The sequence below is a fragment of the Dermacentor andersoni genome, chromosome 4 (assembly GCF_023375885.2).
Source record: "Dermacentor andersoni chromosome 4, qqDerAnde1_hic_scaffold, whole genome shotgun sequence".
Taxonomy (NCBI): domain Eukaryota; kingdom Metazoa; phylum Arthropoda; class Arachnida; order Ixodida; family Ixodidae; genus Dermacentor; species Dermacentor andersoni.
In genome coordinates, this window is record NC_092817.1 from 77798910 (window position 1) to 77814882 (window position 15973).

At 45.7% G+C, this 15973-nt stretch overlaps 1 protein-coding gene across 2 annotated transcripts in view; it reads left to right on the top strand.

The window, feature by feature from the left end:
• Cyfip (Cytoplasmic FMR1-interacting protein Sra-1) overlaps window positions 1-15973 on the top strand; it is a 61613-nt gene that overhangs the window by 2095 nt on the left and 43545 nt on the right. For both annotated transcript variants that reach the window (XM_072287873.1, XM_072287872.1), the window contains 4 exons: window positions 4527-4604; window positions 4697-4798; window positions 5840-6021; window positions 8285-8510. In XM_072287873.1, the coding sequence (XP_072143974.1) occupies window positions 4527-4604; window positions 4697-4798; window positions 5840-6021; window positions 8285-8510 (588 nt within the window). The remainder of the gene's footprint in view (window positions 1-4526; window positions 4605-4696; window positions 4799-5839; window positions 6022-8284; window positions 8511-15973) is intronic.

Sequence of the window (15973 nt, forward strand, 5' to 3'; positions counted from 1 at the left end):
CACTGTATGTACTTTAAGTCTTCTAGCCTGTCTATTGCTCATGTCTCGTTTCATGCACTGAGGGCACGGACAACTTATTCTCTGCATATCGTAATTAACTTGTCACACTGTATCTGCTTAGATTAATACATAAAACTCTATTAAACTTCATGTAGTTGTAGCTCTTGCAGGCTAAACCTTTCAACATAACAGCTTAGAACTGACATGTATAACCACTGGGTTTTTATTTAATTGAGGAACATTGGAATGCTCCACCTTGAGGTCTTTGTTCATTTACAGTGACTGATCAAGTGATCAGCACTTAATGTGTAATGTTTTCTCCACTCTTGCAAAAGCCATAGTGGGATTGCAGTATGTATAAACAGGGTCCTTCAATACCTTTCATCTGGTCATGAAACTTCCCTAAAAGTTTCATATGGGGACAGAAGGTGGTATCAGAGTCGTTGGCGTAAGTAGAAGGGGAACAATCTGCCACGCCAGATGGCTGGGCTGTGCAATCGTGCAAATCTTTCACGAGAAAAGGTGCCTCTCCCACATTTATTTCAGCATGCTTGTACAGTGAACATAACATGCAAAGGGAACTTTTGGCAAAATAATTTAATGTGCGATGTGATTCTGTTTAAATTATACACGGCACTGTTTTATGATTGATGTCATCCCTTGTTCACCCTAGTAGCCTTCCTTACACAAACTGTTTCATTTGGCTGTCTATTTGCACTTTGTCTCGTTAGTTGGATAAGCCAGTTATATTTGGTTAGCTATTTCAGTGTGTTATCAGTTGATTAGTTAGCAAGTTGATTGTATGTATTTTCTTAGTTATTGTAGTTAGATGGGTTATTAGTGAATAATTTCATTGTTTCAGTTAGATAACTTAGTTAATCAGTTTATTAGCTTTGTTAGTTTGATTAGTTCATTAGTTTTGCTAGCTACCTTACTTATTTAGTTTAGCTGGCCTATTACTTAATCATATTGTAATTTATTGGTTGAGTAGGTTTTGTTATTGTAGTGGGTTACGTTACTTATTATTGAGTTTAGATAGTTAACGTAGTTTGATAAGCAGTTAATAATTGCATATTTGTTTGGATAGTTATTCAGTTGGTTAGCTTTGTTAGTTTAGTAATTAGTTGGTAAGTACATTAGTAATAATTAGTAAGGATTTAGTAATCTGGTAATTTGTTTATTAAGTAGTTTAGTAATCCATTGGTTAGTCTTGCTAGCTTTAAACGCAGGTGTTTTTTACATGCAATTACATAAAAGCATGATGTCAACTTGCTCTGTAGTTGGTTTCTAACAATGTAGTCGAAGTGTACAGTTTGAATTATTAATTAAGCCGCTGTTGTTAACGCACTTGAACCTGGAAATGAAACAAGGAATTGGAGTTGTTTCAAAATTGTTTGCATTTAAGTTTCTGAACAATGTACAGAAACAGGGTGGCTATTTGCATATTGTGTCGACAATATTCACATGCTGGTACAGGCAGTCGACCCCTGTGCGATAGCGAGTGCACGCAAAGAACGTCTGTGGCGTCCGTTCGGCATCTGCTCCAGTCCGCCTTCTACTTGTGCCAATACCACGGTGCAACCACTGCAGGCACTTTATGAAGCCCTCCCATAGCATTATGCAGAAGTTTCATGACCAGATGAAAAGTATTGAAGGACTCTGGTATGAATAAAAAATTTGAAGGCCCAATTCACTCTGTGAAGGTGCATTGCCAGCGAAGCTGTAACCATCCACTTAACTGCACACATCGAAATCAGACACGGCATCTCCAGGTAACGTACAAGGGAGGATGTCGAGGGCACTGCGTTTCTTTGTGGAGTTCTTTACGGTGGACATGCGCGACAAGTCGTTGCGGAACCACAGGCGGTCGCGCATGGCGCAGGAGAATCCGAATTCCACATCGAGGAACTTGCGCTTGAATTTCAATGTCGCTCCCATGAACGTGGTGATCTTGTCGGCGTGGTACTTGCGGTGTTTCACTTCGTTCTCCGCTTCTCGTCTCTCCTCGCAGCTCGAGCGAGCGCGTAGCTTGAGGTCCGCTTCTTTGACTCTCGCCCGATGCTCGGCCTCTTGGTTCGAAGGGTTTTGCCTACGATGTTGCTTCAAGAGCCTATATTGCACCTTTCTACGCATATCTTATTCCCATTCCGCCAACCCATTGTTTGGTGACTCTCGTCGTGATCCATACTGCACGGTGACACCGTGCCGCCCGTGTGCGTGTGCGCTACATTTGAGTGTTTTTTGCGCTCAATCGTCGATTTCTAGAAAGCCGAGTTTTCTGTGGACCGCCACAAAAGAATCGCCTGTTGGTAGAGGTAAACAGCTTCGCTGTAATATAAAGTTGGGGCCCGTGTACTTTCTTCCTTTTTCTCTGGCCATGGCTACAGCAGTTATCCCATTGATGACTTTAGCAGAAACAGCACACAGAAACAGGATGTAAGAAAGGGGTAGACAGCGGCGCTGACTAATGACTAATAGTTTATTCTTTCAAGTAGCATATATAATTACCACTTTGCAAGGGAGACAGAGATATGGTGCTTGAAAGAAAAAATTCATCAGCTCTTCCACTCTGTGAAGGACGAGCAGCAAAGCTGTGGCGTGTTTTACCTTCACACACCTATGGATATCTAGGTATTATTATTATTATTATTATTATTATTATTATTATTATTATTATTGAGGGACACAGACAACGAATACATCTTTTGACTGTGGAGGGATTTTTTCTTATTTTTTTATGAAGTAGTGACGTGGGCAAGTACTGCTGCATGCCAGAAGGGAATTCCACAATATTTACAACTTCACTGTGAACTACGTAATTATGAGAAGTAGATGAAACTCGTTGTAATGTTAGAGTCGTCATAGTGGCTAATTGTCATATAATTTGTTTAGGGATAGATTCAATAAAATAAAAGTTGCAGCTATTTTCTGTAACCACACTCCCTCCGTAGATGGCCATGTACTGAGAGCAGATGGGAATTCTGTAACGTTTACAACTTCACTGTGAACTAACTAATTATGACAAGTAAATGAAACTTGCCGTAGTGGTAGTCGTCCCCGCGACTAGTTTCAGTACGATTTTTCCGAATTCCTACATTACATTAAGAGCTACAGAGCATTCGCTAGAAACTGGAGACGAAAATGTTTTCGTGTCGACACGACATGTTGACGGACGGACATCAACCACTGCCGGAGGGTAGCTTATACAGCTTCGCTGTAATAAACATTAGGTTGTTAGTCAGCACTGTTGTCTGTCCCATTCTTAGGTCCTGCTATTTTGCACTGTTTCTGCTCAAGTCATGAACCAACCAGCCCAAATGCGTACGCTTCTGCAGTTACCATGTTTAACTTCCCCTTCAGGCACCAATTATTGCAATTATTATTGAAAATTTTGTTTCACCACATTTCTTGCATCTTCAGAATCATGAAACACATACAGCTCTATAATGAATCAAAAATGTTTTATTCCTCTGTTAGTTTTATCTAATTTACAGAATGTTGTCTAAATGTGAGAGCTCTCCACAGGAATGTCAGATATGAGAACATTAACAGTTTTATGTCTAGCATAATTGGAAAGCACCTGTCCAGCCTCTTGAAAAAAAAAGAAAGCCTGATGTAAAATACTGTGAAAAACTAGGGAAAAGGTGTACGCACTACACAACGACATAGTCACACTGATAGCTAACTGCCAGCCATGTACCCAAATTGTTTTACTTAAGAACATAGTGCAAATTATTCAAACTTAATGCACAGGTCAAATCAGAAGTGCATACCTATCAACTTTTACAATTTTTAGAGCTTTTTTACGATTGTTGTATTGAAACCAATAATCTTATGGTTTTTCATTTGTGGCCAGTGCAGGTCAAAACTCATTTTAATTGAATATGAATACAGTCCCCCATCGATATTTCAGAGGCTAAGTTTTGGGTGCCCTCTTTTATTCTGACCTAGCAGCAGCAGTACTGTTCTTTCATAGAACCAATTGCATAATGGCAACTGAAATTTAAGTTTGCATTCTGTAAATATTTCATGAAAAATTTCATGGACATTTCAGTTTGAGATGCAGATCATTTTTCCATATACCATACAGCATTTTCATATAGCTCAGAGAGCATTTCCTCAGAGGAGAATGTGTGTGATGTTTTTTTCTTTTTAAATACAAATAGATAACATCTTGACCATTAAAAGAATTTAATATATTTTACGAATATTTAGTATTTTTTGTCTTCAACAGCAGCTTTCCCCAACTGTTAAAGTTGGTAGGGCTGTAAGTGTGTCAAGATGTATACGAAAGGTTTACGTGGTCTTCAGTGCATAATTTTCATCAGTGCTTTTACTTTTGATGCAATGTCTTAGTATGCACGATTATGCACACAGCACCTGAAGGTGATCTGTCTAGCTATCATCTTCGGTATGAGTTTGTTATTGTGTGGGCGACATTCACATCTAAAGAGCCTAGAAGTGTCTTGATTACCACAGTTCTCGACGTCAGCGTAATTTAACTAGTTCCTCTAAACTTGTTGCAGAATGAAATGCTTGAGCAAGGACAGGAGCATGCAGTCATGCTTTATACATGGAGGTGTTGCTCACGTGCCATTCCACAGGTACAGCCTTTCTTTTATTATATTTTCAGTACTTTATAATTTGTGTGACTGCAATTTTGCAATTATTTTATGCTTGTCTATGTTCTTTCCAGCCTAAGTCAAATGAGCAACCGAATAGGGTAGAGATTTATGAAAAGACAGTTGAAGTGCTTGCACCTGAGGTGAACAAGTTGCTCAACTTCATGTACTTTCAGGTAAGATTTCATGTACTTTCAGGTTGCAAGCTGTTTATCTATATTGCATACATTGCTGGTCACTTTTTTATTCCCACTGAATTAGATCACATCAGCTTACATTTCTGTAAACTTGTTGACTCAAGGAAGTGCATGTTTATGAAGCATAGAAACATTTGAGAACCACTAGACAATCTTTTTGTCTCTCAGTGTTCTATACTACAAACCCTTGAGTGTTTCTGTGGTCAAGCTGTGTGTTAGTAAACCAAGGGTGGTGTAGGGTGGGGGACATTGGGGGAAAAGGCAGGAGGGGCAACTCTTGGTTCTGTTTCAGTGTATGCTACTTTCTGTGGGATTCATTGGCAGAAATATTTCTGAAACTTCTGCATAACACTCCAATATCTAGGTTACAAGGTCTTTATCTTTTTGCTATAGTTCTAACATTTTCACTGTCACCGACTGCGCCAGTCAACACGCATATCTTTGACAAGCTAAGCTGTAGTAGTAGAACTTGATGAAAGATGCTTGCATTTTCACATTCTTTAAATTTTGCACAATATAGTACTCTGAGGCACACATTCTCATTGTGACTACCTTTTAATTTAACCCCACGAAGTCGAATATATCATATTTGGTATGTCGAATTTGATGCCTCGAAAAAAAAAAAAAGAAATCACAAGAACTATAGTTGCATTTTTGGCACTCTGGAGCGAGGTTTCAGTTAGTGGATAGCTGAGCAATGTAATAATTTATTTATTACTATAAAATTAATTTTAACTCAATTACCATTTCATAATTTGTTTGGTATGAATGTACTCTCAGAAGCCAGAAAATGTGATCGAGTTGTTATACCTTTCCTTTAGATAAAATGGCGTTAGTGCTTTCTTGGGTTAAATATATATATATAAACTGTTGACAGGTGCTTTTCATGGACCCTTTGGTTTGGTGTTTGAATCCACTTCCTCACATTTGTTAACCTTTTATGCATGCTTCTTTAGAGGCCACTTTGCACTGCTTTAGCTAATGTTTAGCAGGAAATAAAGCATCCTTCTGCACTTTCAGAGAAGGGCCATTGACCGGTTCACAGCTGAGGTTAGGAGGTTGTGCCATGCTGAAAAACGGAAAGACTTCGTGTCAGAAGCCTACCTCTTAACCCTTGGCAAGTTCATCAATATGTTTGCTGTGCTGGATGAGCTGAAAAACATGAAGTCCAGTGTGAAAAATGACTATGCAACTTACAGGAGGTATGTTCATCCTTAGTTGCTCTAGATGTGCATACGGTACGACAATGCATCTATAATTTGTATATACAGTTCAAAACACGTATAATCTGTGGAATGGTGCCTTGGGCTGATCCAAATGGATGTAGGTATACACGTAATTCCCAGTGTTTCGCTCTCCAGGGTGTCTACCAACCGGGAAAACCAGGAATCATCAGTGATTTTGAATAGTATAGAAATACTCAGGGAAAATTCAGGGAATTAGTGCTTCAATCAGAGAAAAGTAGCTGTCAATTTATTGAAAGGGAACGAAAATCGGCCTACTGCTGGTTCGAGTAGAAGAGACGAATTGTAACGGATTGCTCTTGACGCCGTGTCGTCAGCTGGAGGAATTGCCAGTGTGAAGTCAACGACCGATTTTCCGGACGCACTATATTTAGGAAATGCCCGATAATGTAGACGCCTTCGCAGCGCCACCACATGCCCCGTAGAGTCAATGTCAAAATAGAGTCAGATGCAAGAACCTGTCGCTGTCCGATTTTAAGGACTTTTTGCCGCGACCGCAAGTCCGAAATGCCATTAATCAACGCCAACACCGCCGTTTGGTTATCTCGCCGCGTCAAACCAGCGCTCTCGCACTTAGATCCGCTGGCAGCCGTAGCCACCACCTCGGAAACGCTAGTCTTAGTTGGTTCGACGTTCGCTCTTAAGGTTCTTGCCGTCAGGTGCCGTATTATTCATTAAAAGAATTCGCCGCTGTCAGCAGTGGCACCGACTCCGCCTCTGTAAACCTCGCGATTGACTTCGAAGCTTAGAAAGCATAGCGCGTTGCATAATGCTGGTTCCCGAAACTTAGCTTCGCCTCAGCACAGTGATGTTACGCGGTGAAGCGTACGTGAAGTAGTGCGGTGAAGCTTAACAAGCGTGGGAAGGGGCAATTGTCACTGGGCACAGTGCATACTCCCTAATTATACACGCGTGCACCCGCCGTCTTTTGTCAAAGTAAGAGGACCGATATGCCTAATACGTGCACTGGCAGGCGTTCAGAGCTTTTTCAGGCGTGCCTGTGACGATTTGAGCCCTTAAGGCCAGTAAAAGACATGCATTCATTTTTTTCGGACTGCGTGACCTGATTTTTTGGACGTTTTCGTGGCCCCTAGGGAGTCCGAAAAATCGGACGTTGACTATAAAACTGACCAAGAGGATGCTTCAAATAATCCTTGGGGCAAACACGCAGTTTAACAAGGGCAAGAAGAGAAATGACTGTCGCATTGAGGAATATTGGGAAAGGAACTCTGCTGCCTCTTCTTTGAAGCAAAGTGTTGGCTGACGCCATGATGCAGGCGACCCCCATCCAAATCAAGATAAACTCTTGAAAGCAGTGAAATGCAAAATGGAGGCATGGTGTGCGGGCTTAGAGTATGTGAGGGCAGTTGAGGTTGACTTTCCAGCTGCTGAGAAAATCTCACTTGTGACAAAGTTTGGGCCTAATGCCAGTGATCTTGCTTTCACTTGATAGAAATAACTCATATTTGAAAATATTAGGTTCTGTATACATCTATTTTTATTCATATTTGAAGATGTTCGACTCGATTTGCATTGGGCTTTATCATTTTTTTCTTTTTTGAATGTATTTTAGTTGCTGTGCATTTTACTATCCCTTCCATTCATTTCTCTATTTTGAATAAAATAAACACTACTCCTTTCTATTCAAACTGGATTAAGTTGTTCTTTATCTTTTCCAACGCTTGCTTGAGAGTGACAGCATTGAGTGATGGGGTGTGAGCTTGTCTTGACATAAAATAAAGTTCTGTGTCACTCAGGGAAAACCTGAAAAACTCAGGGAACTTGAAAATGTCAACTTTGTAGACACCATGCTCTCTTTTCTAGGTAGTAAACGGTAATAGAATCCCTCTCCCCACATTAAAAACAGTTTATCTTTGAAGTTCTTTCTCACTAAAAGATTTGAAATAGATGTGGCACTGCGTCTTTTATCTTTGCCAGCAAAACACATCACATAATTCTGCGCAACTTACTCTCAAACCACTGATATAGATCGAACTGATCTTTGAGTGTTTTATTTAATTTTTTTTTCTTATGCTTGATACCTATTTGCAATCGCATGAACATCTTGCAAGGTCATTAATACTTTGGAAGTTGTGTACTATGTTTCTTTCGTATCAGTCTTTTTTCTTTATTTTTGTCTTGTTTTCGGTCCCTTTCAAATTGTCTTGATTGTTCAAATGCACAAATTGCATCTCGATTATATCCAAGATTTGTCTTCCAGGGCAGCCCAGTTCCTGAAGGTAATGGCCGACTCTCAAGCACTTCAGGAGTCGCAGAACCTGTCCATGTTTCTGGCAACGCAAAACAAAATACGCGACACACTTAAGGAGACCCTGGAGAAGATTGTTGGCTATGATGACCTCTTAGCAGACATTGTCAACATCTGTGTCCAGATGTATGAGACCAAAATGTACATGCTGCCTGCAGAGAAGCACATGCTGGTTAAGGTGAGTGCATCACATGAGGGTTGTTTGATAAAACTGTGACTGGCGCTCTGAAGCTTTTATTTGTGGAAAATAATTATCGACACTTTTATTTCCTCCTATGTACTTTGTATTAAGCGAAATGCATCTGTCCTATTATGCTTACCAAGCCTGAGAAACATGGCTGAAGCCATCTTTTGCCATTATTCTGGAAAATTGCCTCCAGTGCCTTGACTGCATCTTGTTCCTCATCAAAGCATAGTCCCTTCAGATTTATCTTTGTCATGGGGTGCAAGAAGTAACATGATGCTGTTACGTTTCGCCTACAACGCGCGGTAATGCCGGCGCGGATGCAACGGACGCCGGGGCTTTGTTCAAAGCGGCGGACATTTTGGCCCGTTCAACGACGCCGCAACGCCTACCCGCCAAGCGTGTCCAGGCGTGTTTCAGTGCCACGTGTCTTCGTGTGTGCGTGTGTGTGTGTGTGCCCTCGCTTGTCAAAGCGCGGCAGCCGGGGAGCGGAGTTCCCCGAATGAGGGGCCTGGAGGTCTCTCGGCTCAACCGCTCGCGCCGTCGTGGGCCCCTGCTGCGCCGTCCCGTGACCTTCATCCCGTGACCTTCCCTCCTTCCCTTTTGGACCGCGACGCCGAGAGTATAAGAGCAGCTGCCCCCGGACGCCAGGGGAGAGGCTCCGATTTGTACTGTTGAGTTACGTGCTCTCCCGTCTCTCCACTTCGGTCGAACTGACCGGCCGCTCTTTTGCTATGTTAGAATAAACAAGTTGTTCTGTTACCAGTCTTCTCATGCTTTGCCGGGACCTTCGGATGCTTCCAGTGCCCCAGGCCGCCAGGCCAACGCTACCCTTGGGGCTTGCGACCCATTGGCAATAACGGGCGTCAGCACCGAGACCCCATCAACTCGTGCCAGCGGTACGATTGCAACATCTGGTTGCCAGCGGTGAGATCGCGCCAACGGAGGCCAGCAGCGAAGAGATGCGGTTGACTGTATGCTGAGCAGCACAACGACCATCCGGGAGCAGCGCAACGAGCCCTGTGTGATGACTGGTTGCCTGCAGCGGAACGACTGCGCTGAAGTCTTGGCTGCGAGGTTTGGTGAGTGCGGGACTTTCTTCTTCTGAGTTTTGCCAGGCTTTTGTTAGTGTTAGAAACAGAGCTGGTAATTGTGGTTGTCGTTGCTACCGGGTTAGTTTGCGGCAAGACAATAGTAGGCAGTAGAGAAAGCAGCATTCAGAGCAGCCATGGATTTGAAGTCGTTGCGCAAACCGATATTGCTGGAGCTTGCAAGAGAGTTGGGTCTGGATGTCTCAGACAAACTCAGAAAACCAGAACTGCTAAGGGCTATTCTTGAGTTAGAAGCTGAGGATGACGAGCTGTCGGAATGCCTTGAGACCATTGAGGAGAGGGAGCGTGAACTTAAAGAACAGAAAGAGAAAGATGAGCGTGAACGAAAAGAACAGAAAGAAAAAGAAGAGCGCGAACACGCTTTGGAAATGAAGCGTCTCGAGGTAGAGATGGAACGCGCTCGTAATGGAAGTCAGGCACACGGTGCAGGAGAACGAGTAATGTTCAAAATGACTGACCTGATGCGGCCGTTTAAGCTTGGAGAGGACATTGGTTTGTTCCTGGTTAACTTTGAGCGAACGTGCGAGAAGCAGGGGTTCTCTCGGGAAACGTGGCCACAGCGCTTGCTCACTTTGCTACCCGGCGAGGCGGCCGACGTAGTCGCTCGCTTGGAGAGAGAGGACGCAGAGGATTTCGACAAAGTGAAATCGAGTCTGCTAAAAAAGTACCGGCTGTCAGCGGAGGCGTTCCGTCGGAAGTTTCGGGAAAATGAGAAAGGCAAAAGTGAGTCATATACAGAGTTTGCGTACAGGCTTATGTCAAACATGCAGGAGTGGCTCAAAGAAGAGAAAGCGTTTGGTGACCATGAGAAAGTTCTGCAGTGTTTCGGGCTAGAACAGTTTTATAGTCGGTTACCTGAGAACGTGCGGTACTGGGTCTTGGATAGGCCAGACGTTAGTACGGTGGCTAGAGCCGCTGAGTTAGCCGAGGAGTTTGTGACGCGTCGGGCTCGCGGAGCTAAGGACGGTCAAAAGGGTGAATTTGGCTCCAAGTTTGAGAGGCCGAAGTTCACGCCCATGAGAAAGCGGTTCGAGACGAGGCGAGCGCGCGTGTGTTATACGTGCCAGAAGCCGGGTCACTTTTCGGCGCAGTGTCCGACCGAACGTGAGGAGACGGCGGCAACCGAAGCCGAACGCGGAAAGCGGTTCGAGACGAGGCAAGCGCGCGTTTGTTATACGTGCCAGAAGCCGGGTCACTTTTCGGCGCAGTGCCCAGAAACAAAAACAAAAGTCGTGTTTTTGTCTATATGCAGCACTGACGAGAACATGAAGCTTCTCGAGCCTTACATGCGAGACCTCCTCGTGAACGGGAAAGAGTGCCGAGTGCTTCGCGATTCCGCAGCTACAATGGATGTAGTTCACCCCTCTTACGTAGAACCCGATATGTTCACGGGCGAGTGCGCATGGATCAAGCAAGCAGTGGAAGCTCATAGCGTGTGTCTGCCGGTAGCAAAAGTGCTTATTGAAGGACCTTTCGGAGCACTTGAGACGGAGGCCGCAGTGTCATCTATGCTGCCCCCCCAGTACCCGTACCTATTTTCGAACAGGTCCGATCACCTCCTGCGCGAGAAGGGGCTTTTGTTTGGTGAGGCTAGCGTTCAGGCCTTAACCAGATCGAAGGTTCGGGAGCTCGCTGCAAAGGCGGTAGTTGCGGGGCCGACGTTGTTGAACGATGAAAAAGGGTCAGAGGCGCAGCAAGCTAGTATTCAGAGCACGCCCGAACGGGATAAAATTGAGCCTGTAGCGTTAAAGGCACCAGATACTGGAGAGGAAATTCCCGATGCGGGAAAGTTAGAAGAGCTTCCGGTCGAGCTTCCGGGACTAGGCTCAGTGACGAACAGGAAAGACACCGATCAAGTCATTAGTGACTTAATAAGTAAAGCATCGCTGTCGCCTGAGCAGAAAACCGAACTACACCAGCTCTTACAAGAGTTTCAAGGTCTGTTCTCTGAGAGGCCTGGTAGGACTTCTGTCCTTACTCATGACATAGAACTTACCTCCCCAGAGCCAGTACGATCCAAGGCGTACCGGGTGTCACCCCGCCAGAGCGATATTATGGAGGCTGAGGTAAAGAAAATGCTACAGCTCGGTGTTATTGAAGCGGGTGAGAGTGATTATACCTCCCCTTTGATTTTAGTTGAGGTACCGGGCAAGGAACCTCGTCCTTGCGTCGACTACCGCAGGCTTAATTCCATCACTAAGGATCAAATTTATCCGATCCCTAACATCGAGGAGCGCCTTGAGAGAGTGAGTAGCGCTCAGTTTATTTCCACCCTAGATCTTGTCAGGGGTTATTGGCAGGTTCCACTTACAGAAGAGGCTAGTAGGTATGCGGCGTTCATTTCACCAATGGGGACATTCCGTCCTAAAGTTTTGAGTTTTGGTTTGAAGAACGCGCCATACTGCTTTTCAAGCCTCATGGATAAAGTGTTGCGGGGACAGCAAGAATTCGCTTTACCGTATCTAGACGACGTAGCGATATTCTCCGCATCCTGGCCGGAACATATGGCGCACTTGCGGGCAGTGCTAACCCGCCTGCGCGATGCGGGCTTGACAGTCAAGGCTCCCAAGTGCCAGTTAGCACAGGCCGAGGTTGTCTACCTCGGACACGTGATTGGTCGGGGTCGACGCCGCCCCTCTGAAATAAAGGTGGCCGCTGTGCGAGACTTCCCGCAACCGCGTACGAAGACCGATATTCGGTCGTTCTTAGGTGTCGCCGGCTACTATCAGAGATACATCCCCAGGTACTCTGATATCGCGGCTCCCTTGACGGATGCTCTAAGAAAGACAGAGCCGCAAACAGTCGTCTGGGATGAGACGAAGGAAAGAGCTTTTAGCGCCCTAAAGAGCGCCCTAACAAGCCAGCCTGTGCTACGATCGCCCGACTACACAAAAGGGTTCGTTGTTCAGTGTGATGCTAGTGAGCGAGGCATGGGCGTTGTACTGTGCCAACGGGAAAATGGAGAAGTAGAACACCCCGTCCTGTATGCTAGTCGTAAGCTGACGAGTCGTGAGCAGGCGTATAGCGCCACCGAGAAAGAGTGTGCGTGTATCGTGTGGGCCGTTCAGAAATTGTCATGTTACCTAGCTGGCTCGAGGTTTATCATTGAAACGGATCACTGCCCTCTCCAATGGCTGCAGACCATCTCTCCCAAAAATGGCCGCCTCCTGCGCTGGAGCCTCGCTTTGCAACAATATTCCTTTGAGGTGCGTTACAAAAAGGGGAGTCTCAACGGTAACGCCGATGGCTTAAGTCGAAGCCCCTAACGTGGGAATCAGCCTCAAAATTGCTTGTTACTGATGTTTTTCTTCCTGAGGCAGGATTTTTTTTAACCTATTGCTTTTGTGTAGTGTTTCAAAGTGATGATGTGCTTTTTAGTGCAATTTTTCCGATTTGTGGACGCGTTCTGAGTGCTGCCAACCTACTGTAAGGAACTAGGCAGCAGCATAAAAGGGGAAAGAGCCTGGCAGGGCTTAGTGAGGGTTGTGCCGTGCTTGCTGACTGAGCGGTTGACTTTCGGCGTAGTTCTAACGCTTGCCGGAAACGAGAACAAAAATGTCAACTCTCCCGAAGTCACTTTGCAGTGTCCTGTGTGCACCTGAACGTGAGAACGAGGGCTTCTCTGTGCGCTGCGCTCAAGAAACGCCAAAGGACGCCCGACTTCGGTTATGAGCATCATCGAGCGACATCCCTCCGGACAGCGGATGCAGTCCCCTGACCATCGGGATCTCCTTCCCCCGGCGGGGCGGTCTGTTACGTTTCGCCTACAACGCGCGGTAATGCCGGCGCGGATGCAACGGACGCCGGGGCTTTGTTCAAAGCGGCGGACATTTTGGCCCGTTCAACGACGCCGCAACGCCTACCCGCCAAGCGTGTCCAGGCGTGTTTCAGTGCCACGTGTCTTCGTGTGTGCGTGTGTGTGTGTGTGCCCTCGCTTGTCAAAGCGCGGCAGCCGGGGAGCGGAGTTCCCCGAATGAGGGGCCTGGAGGTCTCTCGGCTCAACCGCTCGCGCCGTCGTGGGCCCCTGCTGCGCCGTCCCGTGACCTTCATCCCGTGACCTTCCCTCCTTCCCTTTTGGACCGCGACGCCGAGAGTATAAGAGCAGCTGCCCCCGGACGCCAGGGGAGAGGCTCCGATTTGTACTGTTGAGTTACGTGCTCTCCCGTCTCTCCACTTCGGTCGAACTGACCGGCCGCTCTTTTGCTATGTTAGAATAAACAAGTTGTTCTGTTACCAGTCTTCTCATGCTTTGCCGGGACCTTCGGATGCTTCCAGTGCCCCAGGCCGCCAGGCCAACGCTACCCTTGGGGCTTGCGACCCATTGGCAATAACGGGCGTCAGCACCGAGACCCCATCAACTCGTGCCAGCGGTACGATTGCAACAATGCCAAGTCTGAATTGTGTGGAAGGTGGAAAATCGCTTTGATGTTTTGACAAGTCAGAAATTGAGTTGGTGTTCGCAACATGAGCCCTTGCATTGTCGTTCTTGCAGCCAATCTGCATCCTAACCTTTTTGGTGAGGCTGTCTCTTTTTGACCCACTGAGCGCTTTGGAATTTTGTCGCTATTTCACAGCAGTATACCCAGTTCTTGTCAGCAGTAGTAATGGTCTTCCTCCAATTTTCACCTACTTCAACACACAGTTTCCGCTCCAGGCAAAAGGCAAACATCCACAAGGTTTTGTTTTTGGATTGGAATAAGCAGTCAAGAGGTCCGTCATGCACAGACTGTAGATGTGTGAAGATGTTCCTTCAAGATTTTATATGTGCTTGCCACTGAAATGTGCAGGTAGTGGGCGTGTTGTTCGACAGTAAGACATCCATTGGTCTCAGTTATGATCATTGCAACGTTGATGGTTTCCTCTGAAGGCACCGAAAAAGGTTCAGCATCACTCCCTGCAAATCAAGGTCATCCCTGCCTTCTTTGAAATCCTTGAACCATTGAAAACAGGTTACACAATACAATGTCTTTGCCAAATGCACAAGTCAAATGAGCATGAGTTTCTGTGGCTGTGTTGTTAACCGTGTCCATGCATGTAGGAGCACGACCAATTCTAACCCTCTCATCCATTAAGTGCACACAAAACTTGATTATGTACATTGCCCTCATGTGGTCACTGTGACTCACAATCAGCACAACTGGACGCAACGAAATACTTGTGTTCAAATACAGTAGAACCTCGTTCATACATTTAAAAAAAGAACACGAGAAAAAACGTACTAACCAGGAAAAGGTATGCGGAGGTAGCGCTGTCCTGTGTCTCTGTAGCGTCTCTGTCTTCGTTAATTGTGATGAAGGCCTTGCCATTATGAGTATGCCGAAGTAACTAAAAAAAATTGACAAACTCAGCTACTGTTGACACCTACGTAATGCGAAGCGTCGCAGGGATCGTTGCAGCACGAGACGCCAACGCATGTCGAGCTGGTGGTGCTCCGGCTGCCCGAGACGCATATTGTTGTTTTCCTATTGCGTGCTAATTGTTTTAAGAGGGCGTCGGGAAACCGAAATGAAATCGAGGTGGTGGGCGACACCGGATGCCACCGAAATGAAACGTGATGCCCACATCGTGCCGCCTGCAGCAGGGAACGGCAGCACATTTGGATTATCGCCTACTAAAAGCGTGCAGTACGCTACCAATTGCATTACGCACCACGCGCTGTAAAACAAATAAGTGAAGATGCTTATCGCAGTAGGTTTGGCGGTGATAGCTGTTAAATGCGGCGTGCGACGACCCGGGCGGAGATTTGCTGGTATTGGTGCGGGCCATCATTTCCACGTGAGACGGGCGGACATATACTGTTCTCGATCGTGCGCGCCTCGTGCGTTTTCTTTCCTATTCACATGGGATACAACGGCCAGAAAACTTATACGATCGCACTCTGCAGCAGGGAACGGCGGCGCGCTTCGGTTATTGCTAATTAAAAGTATGCACTACGCTTCCGACGGCACCACGCGCTGTATAACAGATAGGCCAAGATGCTTATCGCAATATGATTGGTGGTGATAGCTGTGAATGCCACGTGCGACAACCCTGGTGAAGATTTGCTGGTACCGAAATGAGAAACTGAGTGCACGCCAGCATTTTCACACGAGACGGGCAAGCGAGTATCGCAGTGAAGCTGCCGCAGCGGGCAGCTATATACTGTACCCGATCGCGCGCACCTCGCATATTTTCTTGTTTACATGGAATCTAGTGGCCAAAAAATGTATCATACGATCGGAGTTTGGTGACGTACTGAACCTTGGTGCTAAAAATTCCGTTTTGCAGGAATGTATCAACCGGTAAAAAATTAGCGTAACTCTCTTGTGTCATTTTTTGTGTTCTCGATCGCGAGTGTTGGCGCCA